General features: G+C 41.0%; 1 protein-coding gene across 1 annotated transcript in view; it reads right to left on the minus strand.

Moving 5' to 3' along the window:
- Positions 1-6: 6 nt before the first annotated feature.
- Positions 7-18867, minus strand: part of RFTN1 (raftlin, lipid raft linker 1) — a 95437-nt gene continuing 76576 nt past the window's right edge. Inside the window, exons 7-10 of the mRNA XM_066319585.1 lie at positions 18237-18352; positions 7608-7711; positions 6193-6274; positions 7-2378 (exon numbers count right to left, since the gene is read on the minus strand). Of these exons, the coding sequence (XP_066175682.1) occupies positions 1968-2378; positions 6193-6274; positions 7608-7711; positions 18237-18352 (713 nt within the window). The 3' untranslated portion in view covers positions 7-1967. The remainder of the gene's footprint in view (positions 2379-6192; positions 6275-7607; positions 7712-18236; positions 18353-18867) is intronic.

Consider the following 18867-nt stretch of genomic DNA (forward strand, 5'->3'; position numbering starts at 1 on the left):
AAGGAATCTCCTCATGACCTTTATTTCTCTTTAGTTTTGTAAGCAGATGGGATTCAGTTAAACAAGGTCAAATTGCAATCCAATAAACGTTTTCTATTAAAAAGTATTTGGAGAGGTCTTTCTACTGCAACACTTTCTACTAGCAAAACGTTCATCAAATACAGTGAATTTTTAAACAAGATTAATACAAAGCTGGTCCTTGAGATAAAGAAACCATCATCTTATGCTAATAAAATCTGCAAACAGGAACTTAAAATTGTACAAAGCAGAGACCTTGTATTTAAGCAGAACAACGGCAGCAACCTATTTTTGAGGCTATTTGAACCCCAGTGTAATCTCAAAATACCAAATGAAACAACTGAAAAATAGCATCAGAAACTGAAGTTACTTACAGTCCTGTGGTTAAACCACTGAATTCAAAATAAACCACTCTTTAATCAATGACAAAACTACCACTGTGCTTTGTGTGTGTGAAATCAAATGGTTTAAACTTGAGTGCCTTCATCCCAATTAAATGAATATTTAAGTGATGTAATTTTTCCCTTCTCTGCAATGTTCTGCCAACTGAGTAATTTTTAGGCATGAAAGATGCTTTTGAACCACTTTAGGTGCACATCTGATACAGAACACAGTCCTTTGTACAGCATTTTGATTTGAAGACTAAGGAAAATCATCAAGCATAAATCAGTCAAGGGAAAAAACATTAAATCACTTACAGAGCTCTACCTCTTGCTTTAAAACAAGAAAAGCCGGGGAATTTACAGTGTTTTTCTCAGCTTGTTACCAGATTACTTGACCACTTCTAAACAAGGATGAAGGTGGTTAAGAAGAGAGAAACCACTCCTTCCTACATTTGTAAAAATACTGAAGTACTTGGAGAACATTGGCACAGAAACTATATTACATGTACATTCACTTTTAAATATTTTTATGTAGCTTCAAATATAAAAATGTTGGTAATTTTACAGAATTCCATTAGGTATCACTCCCAGAATATGGTTACTTGTATGAAAAAAAAGGTCTGTTAAGGTATTTTCGTTTTGGAAAGTCGTTCAGTGACATTTGTTGGCCACGGACCCCTGTGTACAACTTAGTTCTTTACCACAAGGTTTTTCACACCAATGAGGAAGTCGTGCAAAACCACCTGGAAAAGGTCAGGAGGTAACATCTAATACCAATTTTAGAAATGATAACCACTGACCAGAGTACTTTTCATCTGCCTTTTTGTTTCCTGTTTTTCTGTCTTCTGAAGCCCCCACAGTTCCTGATGAACTGCTGATTAGCAATGACTGAATAGGAAACTGCATTTTGTACTGGAATCATCCACCTCATAAATCCACCATGAGGTTTGTTTACCCACTGTGCCTGAACAGGTACACAATTTGCTTATTGCATAAGGATCTGTAGGGGTTAATAAAATTCAGAAGAGAGTATCATCAGTGAGTGTGCTCCTGGAGAAAGATATGGATAACAGTCATCTTAACTAAGCTTTCCAACAATCTCTTGAAGTCCAAGTATCATTTTTATGACACTACAAGCCTAGTGACAAAATAACATCTGGCACAACAACTTTTCCAGAAAAACTATGTGGACAAGAAAGTACTACAATAGTAAAATCCGACTGAACAGAACACTTGCACTGACCCAGGCTCAAAGGTGGCTTGCTAAGGCCGGTCATGCAAAAAAGTATGACTTCTGCCCCTCCCCAGTTTTTTATATAAAGTGTAGCTCTAGGAGAGCATTTCCCACTACGTACAGTGAAAGGAATTTTGCAGCTTCTGGTTGAAAAGTCTGGGCCCTGTAGATACTTATAACATTAAGATACCAGAGTGCTAAAAAGCAAAGTAAGTCAAAGAAATGCAAAAACGAAATGTGGAGTTGAGCAGTGGAATTAGTGGTGGGGATTATCAAAATCTGTTCTTTTGTCTTGGCAGAGTATCAGTAGCAGGGTTCCTAAGAGGCAGGTCTTATTCGCAGGAGCAGTCCGCATCCAGCGCTGCCCCATCACTGCCGCCCTCTGGCCCTGGCGCACAGCCCCCGCCCTCTGCGGCCTCCCCCGCGGAGCAGCCCTGCCCAGCATTGTCACCAGTGTCACAGCTGGCAGGACACGTCTCCGCTGACGCCCCGTTGTCGTGGGGGGCACCTCTGTCGTTGGTCCTGGCTACCTCATCTCCCAAGTCTATGACATCATCTGGCTGCCGTTCTGGATCAGGCTTGGCTGCTCTTGAGATTTGTGCTTCTAAGTTTCTCGTGTTCTCTGTGACTTCAAATTCCTGCATCTCCTGTGCCCTTTGCTTCTCCCTAGTACTTAATTTAGCCTTTGTGGAATTCTTCATTTTTCTGTTGTGCATGTCTTCTTTGGAGAACCTCCAGTGAAACTACAAAGAAGAGATCCAAACGTTAAAGACCATTAGAAGCAATCTCACGTGGACATCTACTTTCCTGAGTAGACATGTTTTGATCACTTAGTTTTTTAATTCAAAGACTAAAGCGTTTGAGCAGAAAGACCCAAGATTAAAAGAAGTTGCCTGACTAAATCAGATGGCCGAAGATGATTTCTGCTCACACAGATATATCTCTGTTACGCAGAGGAAGGAGAGCTCAATGCTTTCTGCTTCTGCTGTGGCATGTACCTGGCAGGTTCCTCTCTACACTGTGTGGAGAGGAAGGATATGCAAAGCTGTGAAAGTGCAGACAAGAAGCAATCCTATGGCATTATTCCAGTGCTTTTCACCAGGTTAACAGCAGAACTAACTCCACACCCACGACCATCCCCAAACAGTAAAACATTCTGAACCATCTATATGAATGCCTTTTGATGAGAAAGCATGAGGCTGCTACTTGCAGCACTCCCCCAGGACTTGCCACACCCACCATTTCAGAACTGTTTTAACTACTACTAAAAAACAAAAAGGGAACTAGCAGCACCTTGAAATACTAATTTGACAGGTATAATGCATATAAAGGCTGACAAATATGTCACTATTATATCTGCTTCATTTGCCAAAAAAACAAAAAAATCCCCCAAAAAAATCAAGCTTCCCTGGGAAAGCCAGACCATAGAGTCATAGAAGCACAGTATGGTTTGGACTGGAAAGACCTTAAAGGTAATCTAGTTCCAAATACCCTGCCACAGGCAGAGACTCCTCCTAGAACACCATATTGCTCCAAGTTTCATCCAGCCTGGCCTTCAACACTGACAGGGGGTGTCCACAGCTTCTCCGGGAAAACCTGTGCCAGTGTCTCAGCATCCTCACAGTAAAGAGCTTATCCCTACCATCCAATCTAAACCTGCCCTGCCCTCTTTCTGCGTGAAGCCATTATCCCTTGTCCTATCACTACAGTTCCTGGTGAAGAGACCCTTTGTGACTTCCCTGCAGGTCCCCTTCAGATACTGTAAGGCTGCTGTGAAGTCTCCATGCAACCTTCTCCAAGCTGAACAGCCCAAACTTCCTCAGTTTGTCTTCAGAGGAGAGGTGCTCTAGTCTTCTTACAACTTCAAGGCCTCTTCTGGACTTGCTCCATGGTTCCAAGCCACTGCTAAGCCATCCTACACAAGTTTGCTAAGTATCTCTGAATGCGCACAACCATTTTTTCAGCAGTCTCAGTTGCTGATGGAAGCTCAGGAATGGGTTAGGAGGCAGTATTTGGATGGCATAAATAATCTCATCAGGATGTTTAGGAAACCCAGCCATGTTCAAAAAAGCCATTTTATCCAGTGAAACTGGGTCTGTGCTGAAGTTGGCCAAAAGATTTTTATTCATAAATTTTTGATCTAGCTCTTTATTCCTTAATCAAAAAGCCATTCAAAACTTATTATTAGATTACAAAGCTGGAACAATGTTCTTTGCTCCTGGTAGCCAGAACTTAATGTAAAAGGAGAAGGGGAAAAAAAAGAAAGAAACTGGCTTTCACAAAACTCTTATGGGTTTTACTTAAAGGAAGTTATCTTTCACTTCAATAGCACTGCAATTTAGAAAAAGAGGAACGGTAACATCTCAGTTCTAGAGCTCAGCTGTTTAAAATTCAGACACCTGAGTTTTTTCCTCTTTGGTTTGCATAAGTGCTGGGCACCCACTACTCAACTCAATGCTCTCTTTGACAGAAGGTTAAGATAAGGGATATAGATCCAGCTGTAGGAGGCCTTGTGTGTGTGCATACCCGTACACAGTCAGGCACTTAACACTGTTCTCTCACAAAAATACATTCAGCCAGTTTCTGCTGAAACAAGCATCAGTTTTGTATAAAGTGAATGAACACTTGAATGAACCTCATCCCTGACTGACTATATTACACTAACAGAAGTACTTTTTAGTGAAGAGAGAAGTACCACTCCTTGCATACTTCCTTTTCTGTTCCTCTAACTACCTTGAACTGCAGTTTGTTGATGTGCAAAGATAGGACAGAACATTTTCCACCAATGCAATATCCTTTTAATGTTATCATCCTATTTCCCTCCTCTGAGGGTTATATAAAAACATTTTAGACATGCCATAGCTTAAGTTAAAAAAAAAAAAAAACAACCTGATAGCCTGGGATGTTGTATGTGCAGAATATTCAGCAACTTTTAATCAAATGCTTGGGTTGGCATCTTTGATGTGACACAACAATCACTTAGAGATGTTGAACCAGTCTTACATCCCTTTACAAAACTATGATCAAGGGGTGTCATCCTTCCTTGACCTTTGCTATGAAAATGTGCTGTAGTGATTCTTGCCCTCAAATATGCCTGTATATTTAACACTGCCAACGAGTGAGTCCTTTGTTTTGTCAACCAGACATTGTTGGATAAGTTTTTATAACCCAGAATGAAAAAAACTTAAACAAAGTTTTAAGTCATCTGGATGGTATGTATGTGTTATTATAATACAAGAAATCAGCATCATACTTCTTTCTCTATTTGAGGACGAACAACCACATATGCGTTCCCATCCCTTCCACTAAAACCACACACAGTGGTAGGAAAAGAATGACCAAATACAGGCACTCTGACACTCATCCCAAGATCCCTTTAATCACCTGAAAACAATGAGAGAAACCAAGGAAAATGGCCTTTGTAACAAGTTCACACAATATCCTGGGCTCCAGTTTTGCTAATGGGAGAGGGTAAATCCTAAGTCAGTCACACTCCCAGCAGTGCTCTCCTGCTTCAGTCAGTTTAAACACTCCCCTCCCTGGTCTGCACTGTATCAGAAAAACGACTTTCACAGAACCAGGCTCCAAAACAGTGAGGGCTTCATAGATGAAAACTATCTACAATTATCTAAACTGCTGGGTAAAATGCTTCTGGTGCTCAGCTCCGCTCAGCATTTCCCATCTCCTGCTGCAGCTCAGCTCTGTATGGCCTCAAGTGCCCACTCCTGCAGGTGACATTGGGCTGGCAGCACTCACCAAAGCCCACAGAGCCAGAACAAAAACGAGGCTGCAATAGCCAGCACCCTCATTGTCACACGGTTCCAGAGATCTTTTCCATACTTCACCTGGCCTTCCTGATCCCTTGCATACTGAAAGAGCAAGGCAAATTTGACCACTGTAGGAAGGCCATCACCTTCTCAGTTTCCAGTTCCTGTATTTCTCTCTCCAGCTGTATGGCATGACAGGTTTGGGCAGGGGTTCCCACAGCTGTGTGTTTAAAAATGGAAGTGGGAATACATACATGCATCCACATCCATACACATCCACATTAGCTGTCAGCCATGCCTTTGGATAATTTAGCTGGATTCTAGAGGCCTTTCTTGGTTCAATTACAGCAGAATTCATTAATATTCACACAATAGAACACCAGCCAAGATCAGGTCTACACTATGCCAGGTTCTACCAAAACACAGAGAGAGAGAGAGAGAAGATGAGAGAGAATGAGAGAGCAGTTTAAACAGAAAACACAGAAAATGGACGAGAGAAAATAGTGTTTGCTCCACCTTACAGGCACCAAACATAAACGGAGGTTTATGGGTGGTTTACATGAAGAAAAATCTGCATTTCTTATGCTGCAAGTTCAACGCAGAATGAAATCTAGGAGCTTTGACATGTGCATTTTTTTTATTTCTTTCATTTGAACAGTTTCATTCCTTGTGTCTCACTAGTGTATGGCAGAAACATTGAATAGGCCATTTTACTTCTATGAGAAATCAATTTCAATACAAAAATACCACCAGCAAAACCCAAAGAAACCAGAAACTCAAGGTTATTTACCTTAGATTCTTTCTTCTTTGCTTTCTGGGGCAAAGAAGGTCTCTGAAGAAATACAATTTGCTTTGTAGATAAATTCCCCTCCCTGAAAAGAAACAAATGCACACTCCTGAGAATGAATTAAATTCACATCCAGCATCATTCAAAGCGAAAATCCATCTCAGTCATTTATTTCTGCAGGTCAAAGAAGAACAAAATGAAGAATGGTCCTTACATTGTCTGTCCCTGGTGTCTTTGAGCAGCCTGGTATTTTGGGGGCAGGGAGAGGCAAATGTTCAGACTGATAGAGCCTGTCAGCCTATGACACAGTTTTGCTGAATGTTTTAGCATTAGTGTGTAAACACAGAATAAATTGTTTGGAACAGAAAGGAAGAAATCTTAGAGCCCCAGTGCCTGTGTCTCAGCAACATTGGATTGTTCCTTCCCTCCCTCCGGGGGAACTGGTCTAGAATGGAGCTGGGTGCTCCCTGTAGGTCATGGCAGAAGGTGCCCTTCTGCACTGACCTGTTACTGAAAGTATTAGTAGGATACAGAAAGCTGGAAGAGAAAGAATATTATATATTTATCTTTAAGAGTCACGGATTACGAATCATAGTTGTGATTTTTCCATTCATTCTTATATTTAAACATTTATGTAAAACTTAAGTGCAGTTTTTCCCTCAACACAGATGGCCTTTTACTTTTTAGGTTTTTATGTGTAGGAGTAGTCTTCATCCAAATCTCATAAAGAGCTGGGTGTATTTTTACTCTTTTAAGATAAAAAAATCATGACTTATTATATTGGCATATATATATATATAAATATATCCCTGACCAGTGAAAATTCAGAAAGCACCATCTTCATGATAAACAAGTGGTATGATTGTTTTTGCCCAGTTATGAAGATTATTTTTAACTGATTTGCATTTATATTTAAAAACTCAGAATATAAAGAATAGCAAAGTAGACCACAGAATTATTATATCTGCACACAAGGCTACTAGAGCAGTGACACACTAATCACACAGGGTTCTGCTCAGCTAGACTGTATCAGCAGCATTATACAGACATCTATTAAGAATAAAATTACTTTTCTTCAGCTAGACAACATCTCATTCCAAACATTATCACACATTTTGTCTTTGCTCTAAAGGACATTACTGGAAGATCCAGAGCAGGAATTTTACAGTCATGGAGATACAGAGAGGCAGAAACACCCAGAAAAATCATGCAGAAACGACACTGCCACCTTGCAGTCTTTCTGCCCACCAGATGTGCTTCCTGCCACATGTGGTTTGTGATGCTCAGAAAACCCTGAGAACAGCTGCAGCAGGCCTTGCAAGGAAATCCACGCTGAGTGCACAGGGAATTGCTTGTGCAGACTGTGGTGCTTGTACAGCACCTCCCCTGGCCAAAAGGCAGCACCCACCCCTCTCTACCTGTTTGTCTTCACAATGGGAGTAGGAAGCACACACGTCAGCTGCCAGCCGTACATGGCAAGGGAATTCAGCAGCGGAACGTAATCTGTCTGCACTTCAGCTCCCTGGGGAAGGAAAAGCAACAGTTGGCATTAGCACGTGGAGTGCGACATTCAGTTCGACACCAAAAAAAACCCCAAGAAAAAATACACGTGTGGGTTTTCTCAGAGGGAGAAAGGAGTTTTGCACTGAAGTGGGTCATGTTTTATGTTCAGCTAGGCAGGAAGGAAAACGTTCAAAAACATGAGACAAATGACTGACCGCCCATACATCCCAAACTGTTAAAGGAGTGTGTTTAAAATGGCAAACATCTGTGATCTTGTTCTTACACTGCCTGACTCATCCATCTAGCTTTAGATCGTTCCAGATCCAAACAGGATAAATTCATTGTACGCTATCAATTATCTCCTCCTGAGAAAAATTATGTTCAAGTAGTTAAAAAATGACAGCATTGCTTTGCTGGGATTCTGCACTTGTCTAAACTTCAGCAAATCTGGAGGATCTGCACTGAAATCAGTCGTGCTACTCTACCATGATCAAAAGGGAAATAGCCAACAACAGCAACAAAAGATAGAAGTACGAGTCTGTTCCTTTTATCGCCCACAAATACACATCACTGCCTTCTTATTTTGAATCAGGAAATCTGTGGGCGAGACGAGAAGCTTTGCCTTTCAGTGCAGGAGTCTGGCTCCTGCTGCACATGTACCCAGCAGAGCCTTGCTCATTCCCTTTCAACTAAATGGCAGACCCTGCAATCCACACAGAAAGAACCACTGGTGGTTTCAACTAAGATTATTCCAGTGAGGTGTCTAATTGCCAAGACTGCCAGTAATTTAATGAATAGATTCCACAGCGTATTTACTAGCTTTTAATTTTAATAAACACAAAGCAGACAAATGGTAAATACTAGTCTCTACAAATATAACTTAATTTGACTGGAATAACAATTACATTTGCCAAAAAGCTCAAGCACTTACACTGGTTTCACGTGCACGTAAGGATTTTTAACTGCCAATTTGCAACACTGGGGAAGGCACAATAGTTTTGCAGCTCCAGAAAATCCATTTATTCCACAGTAATGAAATAGTCATTTGATCAAAACTAATCCAAATCCTGCTGTAGTTATTTCAAGGTATTTTAGTGAATTCCAATCTCAGCTGTTCCTTTCTTCCTACAAATGTAATTTAGGTCACTTATATCTTTATAACTGAATGGCTGCCTGCCTATACCTATTAAAAACCTGATCATGACGACAAGTGCAAATAGCTAAAGAAGCTGTATCAGTCCTGCTTAAAAGGAAAGTGTTTCAAATCTCTACCTCAGAAAGTGCTTGCAAGAGAACACTACTAATGTTACTTCTGCAGAGAGGCTTGTGGGGGCTTAGGGAGGTAATGCTACTTTAAAACTTCACCCTGTACAAACTGGAATTTGTAACTCTGGGAGAGGAATGAGGGGGCCAATATCACATGGCCCTTAACTAGTGTCTACTGGAGCAATCAGGACTTAACCTGCAGTTGTGATCGTGGTAGAGCCAGTCTTCTTTGACTCCCATTTCCCTCTGGAAGATGGATATTTGGGCACTCTTTCCAGTTTTTAAAAGAGAGTGTCCAAGGGCAGGAGAAAAATCATGACATATCTAGATGCCTTTAAGATGTAATGTCTCAAAAAGACTTATTAAGAACATACTGAGATTTATGAGATTGGTCAACAACGCCTTCAAAAAATGAAGATAAAATATGTAACATGATGATTAAGAATAAGGTCAGAGCATCTACCATCACAAGCTCTTCACTTCATGAGGTGCACATAAAAGGACCTGTCTAAAACATTCTCTCCATCAAACAGTGTTTGCAGAGTAAAAACCAGAAGTTTGCTCATTTAGAGGAGGGAAGCAGATCAGGAAAGACTGGCACAGCAGAGCTTGTCTGTGCCCTGAGGAACACCTTGTGTTGTAAAGAGGATTCCTATTTTGAATTCATTGCCTAAGGTGGGTGATTAGCAGGGAGAACCTTCTTCTTGCATCAGGATGTGCAACAAATGTCAGAAATCAGAGGGAGATTATGGCAATGAGGAAGGACATCAACACCACGCAGAGCTCATTTGGCTGCTGTAGAAGCCAATTTGTTTCAGGGACACGCCATCACTCCTGCCACAGCCCCCGTCCCTGCAGGCTCTGAGCAGCGAGACGGGGCTGGCTTTGGACCTGTCTGACTTGTCAGGATTAAGCATCATCTGCAGCAGGTGATGGTGTATTTCACAACCCAGTGGTGCAGAAAGGAAACAAGCAGGTAAGCACATTCAAAAGGTACCAGAAAATAAATTTATGTAAATTAGGCCTAAAAAATGGGGGGTTAGATCTGGCAATGTAATAAAATGAAAAGCAACCAACCTATTTAAAGAGTTCTGAACAGTTGTTACAACAAGGTGACCTCCTATTTTTCCCATGTGCCAGTACCCAAGACCCCAGAGTGCCTGTTGGGCTGTCTGGAGGCAGGCAGTGTGTACATGATGCAGAGGTGTTCCCCCCTCTGAGCTCCTCAGGCCCTTTAAGGAGCTCCCTCCAACTCCACGAGGCTTCACTGGAGTCAGACACTGCACCTCGTCTCCAGTCCTTGGGGAACAGACTACCCCCAATAACTGGCTGAGTTTGAAGATGACAGACAAGAAGGAGTCACTCCAAAATAAACAGGTTTATCCACACGGGCTTTAAACTCCCGACTTGCAAATACAGATAATTGAAGCTTTTTTTACGACCACGTGGAATTATTTCTCCCTCCCCCTCCTGAATCATCGACCGTAATTCTACCCCACGACTGGAATTTGTTTGCCAGCAGGAGTCACAGTTATACAGACCTTTAATTGGTGTCATATTAAATGCTTTCTAAAGCAAAAATGCTTCTAAACAAACAATACACTGGGGGATGGGTGCAGAGGAAAAGTCATCTCGTTCTCATTTTATATTTAATACAGTAATTATTTTATCTACTGTTATTAGAGACAATAAAAATGAAATTTCAAACACACCATTCCCTCAAATAAATGCTCTTTCTAACTAACAAATACTGGATTTGAACACCAGTAGAAGCAGAAAAAAACTGTGCCAGAGCACTCCTGAAAAAGAAGTGTTCAAACAATACGTCTCAAACTGGGAGACATTTCATTCACTGAAAGGGTGGAAAATTTTAATTAACTTGCTTCCCACTCTCCTGTGGATGATAAGTAATCTCTGATCACACCTTGAGTGTCAAGAAGCCAGAGCACATTGAGCTAGGATTTTCCCTTGACTTGCATCACATGAAAAGAATTCTTTTTATTTGTAGTTGTATTGTTTGTTTCCAGCATTTTTTCCTTTCACAGTTGCTTCTGCTCATTAGGGAAAAAAAAGAAAGATAAAAAAATTATAAGAATAATATCTAGGGCAAGCCACACAAACAACTGCATTAACAATTTTTCTTTTCTTCCTCCTCGCTACTGCAGCAATTTTAACCACAGCAAGAAAATAAACAAGACAACTACTAAGCTCTTGTGAGACAGAAGTTCTTCAGAAATCATTCTTTCCTGGGCTAAGTGAATGTGATTTAGTTACAAGGCAGCTATGGATTTTCACTGTTTAATATTTTTCCCAACATGGATTAAAGAGTGATAGATTGAAAATCCCATTAAATAAATCTTAATAAAATCTTTATCAGCAAATCCTAACAGACTGTGTACCAAAATCTACTGACAGATGGCAAAGAGGATGGGAAGTAAAAAAAAAAAAAAACCCAAGTTGCTTTTTAAGTGTAACCTACTGTTTGTTGCAGAAAATGGGCACTGCCTTCAAACCCAGCTCCTTACAAAAAATACAGGGGAGAGCCCACAAGGGCAGCACCACACACCCCTGGCCAAAGCTGGCTACCCATCCCCAGCTCTGCCAAAGCCAAAGCTTTTCTGTCCCTGGGCACTGAAGGGAGGAAATGGAAGTGGCAAAGCAGGACTTGCACCATAGTGGAAAAGAAAGAAAATGCAGTGACAGAAATTGAGTATCTGGACTGGGCAAGAATGACCCAGTAAAAGTGTGCTGCAAACGTTTTATGTTTGCAGTAATACAGCTGACAGGAGGCCTAAATTCAAGCTCTAAATTTGTGAATTATTTGCCTTTTTCCTTTTCAGACTTCCAAGAGGTGATTTCGGCTGGCAGTGCAACAGTATTGAACCATTAAAAACATTTACTGGAAGCAAAAGAGAAGTTTCACAAATGCTTTAGCAATAAAATGTTGGACTTTTTCTTCTAGTATTGAGCTGCTCCTGAATTTCCATATGTAAAACACCACAGCACCTTGCTGGCAGATACTTGCTACACATCCATTAGCTGTGGAGCAAAGGGCTGTGGGATGGCTCCTGCATCCTTGGAAACCACCAGCTGCTTTGGGAAGCAGGTGGGTCACTGACCAACAAAGACTAGCTGCCAAATGGGGACCTCACTGGAAAGGTAATAGGAAAAAGAAAGTAATAAATAAATCCACAGGCAGGCTTTCCCCTCAATATTCTGGGCCTATGTAATTTAGAGTTATTTACAATTACTAATATATATGTGAATTCCTGCAATGTGAAATATTTTGGAGAATTTAATAAGGCTGTAACACTATATGAGGCAGCATCTTGTTAAAATTGAGTTTGTGCAATTCAGATGTATCCAGTCAAAATTTCAGTACACATACAGGCTGCTGAGCAGCATTCAGAGCTGGCTCCATATCTAGGGTAAAATTAAAACCAAAAAACCCTTCTGTGCCTGCTTCTCTCAGTTACTTTTGTGGATGTAAATCCTATTTTCTAGCACGTAGAAAGATCTTGATACTGCCTGAACCTGTAACACAGGAGTGTATTTGCACAGAAACAGAATTCTGCGTTTACAGAAGCACAGGGCCAGCAGCAAAAGCTGGTCAACAGGAATGTGTTGACACAGAGGGTTCTCCACACAGGAAACATGGAAACGTCCTATGAAATGTGTCAACCTCACCACTGCACAGACAATGTACATATGACGGGACAGTTCCACCTAACTGTTCATTAAACACAAGAACTAAATGTGATCTAGCAATCCATCAGTACATATTCTTAAATAACTCTGCCATTTTTACTTTCACAATTACTGCAACACTTAAGTGTACCTTAAGATGAGCATTGATTTTACTGTTTGTCCATCAGTTCTCGGGGTGGGGGGCAGAAAAACAACATAAAAAACCACTACCTGAGGACTTACCTACCCCAGTGTGCCCTACACAGCTTAATCATCCCCAGGCAGCTTCCCCAACACAATTCCCTTTGGTTATGATTTATTCCCAAACAACATGGGGCTTTTACCAAAAGGCTTTGTGCACCACTCCCCAGTTATGCAAGCAGAGATCCGTTTCCACGCAAGCACTGCAGCTGCAGCCTAGACCCTCCAGTGCCAGTGGCTCCCAGGGCAGGAAGGCGAGCGCTGCGCTGCCCCTGGCTCTCAGGCGGGCTCTGTGTGCAGCCAGGGGGGTCCCCCACCCACCCCCATGGCCCTCAACATCCTCACACAGATGCACTACCCAGGGCACTACAGCCCAGCTGGAGTCAGCTGCTGGGCAAAAGAAACACGTGCCCTGCGTGGTTTTGTAGGAAGTATAAAAGAGGACTGAAATACTTTTTCTCAGCTTGTTCTTAAGTGGGAAGTTTAGATCTGGGATGTTCACTCTTCCCTTGAAGATCTTATGGGTGAGCAGGGAGCTAATTCTTAGAAAACTGTGAGAGCTAGGAAGGATTTTTTAATCCATACTGTGTTTTTCAGTCTCTTTACTTCAAGTACTCTTTACTCACATGGAAGAAGCATTCACCTTGTTAGATGTTCAATGCTACCGCAGCCACAAGAAATTATCAGGGACGTTCCAAGTTCATATTGCCAGATTTTGTTACTACATTAATCATCAAAACCAATGAAAAGATTACCCTATGGATTTTAATCATGCAGATTTTAAACCTATGTCTACTGAGTTCAGCAGACAAATATATATGTATATATGCTGCTTTCATATTTCATATAAAGGAATGAAACAAGAATTACAAAAACCTTTGGAAGATAAGAGGCTCCTGAAGGTTTTTGTTCAGCTCTTCTTAAAAAGCAACAAGAATTCAACAACAGACATTGCTGAAATATTATGCCCAGGCAGCATATTTATCCTTTGAGTGGTAAAGAGGGTCACACACATGACTCCCCTGGGCTTTTCACGCTCATCACCATCAGCTCCTCGGCTGACCTGGTCATGTCTTTCTCCCATGGCCAGAGACAGCAGAACATGGCTTAACTGACATATGACCTAAATCAGATTTACAGACAAATCAAATCCTCATTTCCAGAGAATTTGTTTCAAGGCTTACATTAAGGCAACTTGCAACCTAGGCTCAGCAGAGATAATTTTTTAAATCTTTTGTTATGTCGCACTTTAAAAGGTTTACCATGTCTACAGTGGAGAGTGACCCCATTCAAGTCTGCCAGAGCAATGGCAACACCACAATATATTTGAGATTTTAATTCATATATATCAAAGGTATGGTATAGCAGTAAATACAAAGTGATGAAATCAGCAGCTTAAGATTTTCAATGAGAAAATACATGTAGATTAAGGACAGTATTTTCAAAATGAACACAGCTTCAGAGGCAGAACAATGCAGCGAACTAAAATAAATGTTATAGCACTCTATTTTAAAGACAGTATTAGCTATTTTGTCTTGAGTAACGGGGAAGGGAAGGTGACAGACTTAGAGATGGGAAAGGGAAATCATGCAGGCTCTGATTAATCAGAACTGTCTACCCACATTTGCCTACACAAGCAGAATTAAAGCCATCAAACAAGTTTTAGGGCCAGATCTCAGAGACTACAGTGGAAATAATATGTCATGACATTTTTAGAGTTAAAGTGATAAGGATGAGTGCAGTATTTTGTCATAACAAGTCCTGTGGTCATTTGTAGAGGACATCTCAGCTCTATTTTGAGAAGAAAGAGTTAAAATTACTCAGAGCTATTACATCCTGTCTGCTGCTTGGCGGGACCACATACTGTGACAGCTGCGAGCCTTACATCCTCTACAAACTGACATTTTACACACATACTGAGTGCATCACACTGTTCAGCTTGTTTTCTCTATTAGCCTTAGCAATTAAAAAGGCAGCACTTTCCCTGCTAAGAGGTGTGCCAACCCCTCTCTTCTGTGTTAATGGATAAACAGCAACCCTTTACCTTTTCATTTAGAAAGGTTTTCTTTCTAAAGGGCATCAATATATGCTACATGTCTCCCTTCCTAAAAAAGCTTTCTTTTATTGTGGTTGGGATTCTCTTGTTTGTTTCTTTTTTTTCTTAATTAGGATACAGCACAATAAATTTACATTCAGCTCAGACCACATCTGAAAAACTCCCAAGCTCATCCAGATATGCAAATCGGACACAAATTTAAAATAAGGATCCACTATATACATCTATGATGTCATGCTGCCCATCAGAGCTTCTTCCACTGCCTTGGCAAAAATGGAAGTAACAAATAGAAAATCTTAATGTAGATCAGAGCTGAATGTACACCCAAAAACCCCAAATCTTCTACATAATGAGTCATTCCACTGCTCCATAACTATCTCTCCAACAATTATACTTCGTAACACTCATAAGAGAAAGAAGCCTTTACTGGTTCTCGGACATTGTCTATCACCACTGAACTCTGTCTCCTTCCCCATTTTACAGTCCCTTCCTCTGTCACTGCATTACTCCATGTTGATGGTAAATAGAAGTGAATTAATTCCAACAGGGTTTAACACTTAGTCTTCCGGGTACAGCAGCTGTGCAAGTGCCTACAGATCCCGCAGCTGCCAGTCCTTTCATTGATTCCATGACTTTACCTACCTACACCTATTATGTCTCAGAAAGCATGAGGCAAGACATATCCTGGCAGTTATTCAAATTGCAGGAGGAGAAAACCAAGGTGGCCAGCTCGGCTCTTTCTCTAAATAGGTAAAACCTTTGCAATACCTCCCTAATGCCTCAACATTCTTCCTTCAGGAAGTCTTTTCCTCCCCATATTCTTCCAATTTCAGCTTGGTGGGAAACATTTTTGTAATGCTGACAGTTAAGTCACACGATCTCAAAAGAGCAAAACTGCCAGGGAACACCCAGCATCGAAATTTTTAATTACAGCAGAGAATAATCTGATCACACCGACAAGCTCTGTAGATGCTAACAAGTCAGTTTCTGAAATTGCACATCGCAAATCTTACGTCTGGAACATGAGATTCTCCGCATTAGCCCTCACAAAGACATGGTGTATAGCAGTACAGCATCTCCTGACACCAGATGGCATTGGGAAGTTCATTCCTTAATCTGTTGACCAGCTGTGTCCTCCAGCATGGAATTGCTAGAATTGAAAGCAAATGATACTCCACCTATGAGGCCTCTAACACTTCAAAGCACCCTGCTAGAAAATGCTCTTCTGCTGTGTCCTGGTGTTTTGGTCAGCACTCTGCCAACACAGGATCCCCATTATCCTTGTCATGTAGCTTGACAGAAGGTGTCTTGTGCCCACACAGATTATAGCTAACTTTGTTATGATATCCTACTGAGATGGAGAACCTTGGATTGATTGTTTGATAGCCAAACTGCCACTGGCCAAGAATCCGTTTGTAATTCAGAAAGCTATTTCCAACAAGGCTGTAGTGAGTGATGGTTAAGGAAAAGTAACATGTATTAGGTCAAGCATGCCCCAAATATTTTGCGTACTTAGCAAATGTGGTTTAGTTTCTACTGAAAGAAATCCAGTTTGTGCACTGTGGGACCATTCTGTGAGGTGAAGTGAGTCATATTAAGGACGGATCAGTGGGTTCACCGCAAAAAGCTACTCCGGATCTGAATTAAAATGCTTGTATGAATACAAGCTCCTCTAAACTTCCTGAACCCATAGCCTTGCCCAGAAAGGTGCTCTACAGATCTGCTGCATAAATAGCTATCTGAAATATCTCTTTTTTGTTTGCTCTGCACCTGATTGGTCCACTTGGCACTTAGTCCTTATACTGGAAGAGATGGCAAACAATCCCTATTTACCTCTTTCCCATGTTTTAGGAGCTCTCTACCTATTCCATCCTCTGCAATTCTATTCTTTTCCATACTGAAAGGATACGCATGTTAAGTCTTCCTAATATGGAAGCTGTTTGTATCTCTGACTATGCCCACTCTCTTCTCTGAACAATTACTGTGCTAACACAGCCTTCTGAAATAAGCTGCTGTCAAACACAGTTTACACAGTAGTATGAAGCAGTATATACTTGCTGTTCCACCCTCTATTCATTTCCTAACAGTTTTAAATATATGGTTAACATTAATGCTTCTTAACATTTGCCTTCTTGATCAGCCCTGACCTAATGCACTCATGAAACCATCTGTCATCACCCCCAAACCTTGTTCCTGAGTGGCAACACTGCAAATTGACCCTAAAAATGAACAAGAATTTACACTCAAGTCTGTCATAATTGGAATAATACTTAATGCAACAACAGAGTAATTTTTCAGACACACATCAACAACAAGAAAAGCTGCTATTAATGCACTGACCTGTTCTGCAAGTTGTTTGTAGCCGTTACTATTTGGCCGTTCCTTGCTGCACTACAAAATCATCATCTAATAACAAAACTCTTAATCTTAGTCTCCTGGAATTTTACATGCTTACTCTAGCATCTGTCCCATATTCCCTTACCCTGTTCTTCTGGCATGTGTGTGCCAAAAGGAGGGATCATCTGCCTAAGGATTTTACACCCTTTACAATACATTCCAAGTGAAATGATTAGGTATTGCCTTTATAGATAGATAGCATCTATTTCTAGCACACATCAGATAGAACAAAAAAAACCTTCTCAGAGTTATGCAACTATTCCTTTTCGCCCTCACCCCCATGTTCTTTTTGCTTCAAGCCACAAAGAATTTAAGCCCAGCTTTTCAAATACAGAAGTACTGTGTGTATCAAACTTGCTGTGGAAGATCAGTACTGACCGATCTGGCCTAAGCAGTGCTTCTACCAATCTGTGTGGGCACCTGGATCTGCAGAAGCCAAGTTGTGAGACATGTGGTTTGTCTATAGGGGCCTATCCCGAATGTGCAGTTTTTTCAGCATATGAAGAGGACAGACAGAGTCAAGGCAGTTCTCTGTGCTTTCCTGATGCAGCTAAGCCTGCCCACCTAAAGGGCTGCCTTCTTTAGAACTGTGATGCTACAATGAATTGTGTGATCATGTTGCCCTGACAACCAATGGAGATCTTCTGTGCAGTTAATCTAGCAGACAGCTGTAATTTTGAGACCAATAGCCCTGAGTTTCATTGCTCACTGTCACTCATATTTCCTACCCTCCAAAAAGAGCATGAGGTCAAGATCAGAAGTGCGTCATACAAACCAAAAGTGTGGTGAACTGGCTTTACTGTTAACATTGCATCCCTTGACTTTGGCTGCCTGGCTGGTACTGCTGGAGCACAGATCAGTACATGAGAGTCTGTCTCACAGTATTGGAGTGTTCTGATTCACAAAAAAAGTCAAAGATGAAAAACTGTACACATACCTTCAAGACAGTCCACTGCTCTACCACAATTGCATCATAGCCCTGCGTGGTTTTACTGTCTTCCACAGCAACATCTTCAAAGAGAAATACTCCATCCATTGTCCCGTGTAAAGAATCTGTGAAAACACAGGGCTGCCTGTAAGCTTTATAGAAGACACTCCATGTGTAGTGAGGCATCTGAATTTATTAACAACATATTCTTCCAAGGATGCTACTAAAAAGTTAATGGACATTCTCTGATAGTCTGTCTCTATTAAATGAATGAGACTTGTATCTCTAGCAGTTTTAAGAGCAATCCTACTCCCTAATAGCAAACCTTGCTGTCCAGTCTGTTATTCCACTCTTTGCCAACAGAAACCACAGCTCTCCCATTCTGAGCCGGCAAAAGTGCTTCAGTCCTCAGTTCAGCAGTACTGCTCACTACTTGAAGCTATAAACGTACTAAAGACCATCAATTATGTAAATGTGTTATTTTCAAGAGGTTGTGAAGTATAATGATTTATTTTTATGATATTGATACTTATGACTACATCCATTCATTCACACAAGCCAGAACTCTATATATGGATCAGCCACTGCAGATATGGTGATATACATGGACTAAGGATGATATGGCATATCTGAACAGTGT

This window comes from Sylvia atricapilla, chromosome 1 (genome assembly GCF_009819655.1).
Source record: "Sylvia atricapilla isolate bSylAtr1 chromosome 1, bSylAtr1.pri, whole genome shotgun sequence".
NCBI lineage: Eukaryota > Metazoa > Chordata > Aves > Passeriformes > Sylviidae > Sylvia > Sylvia atricapilla.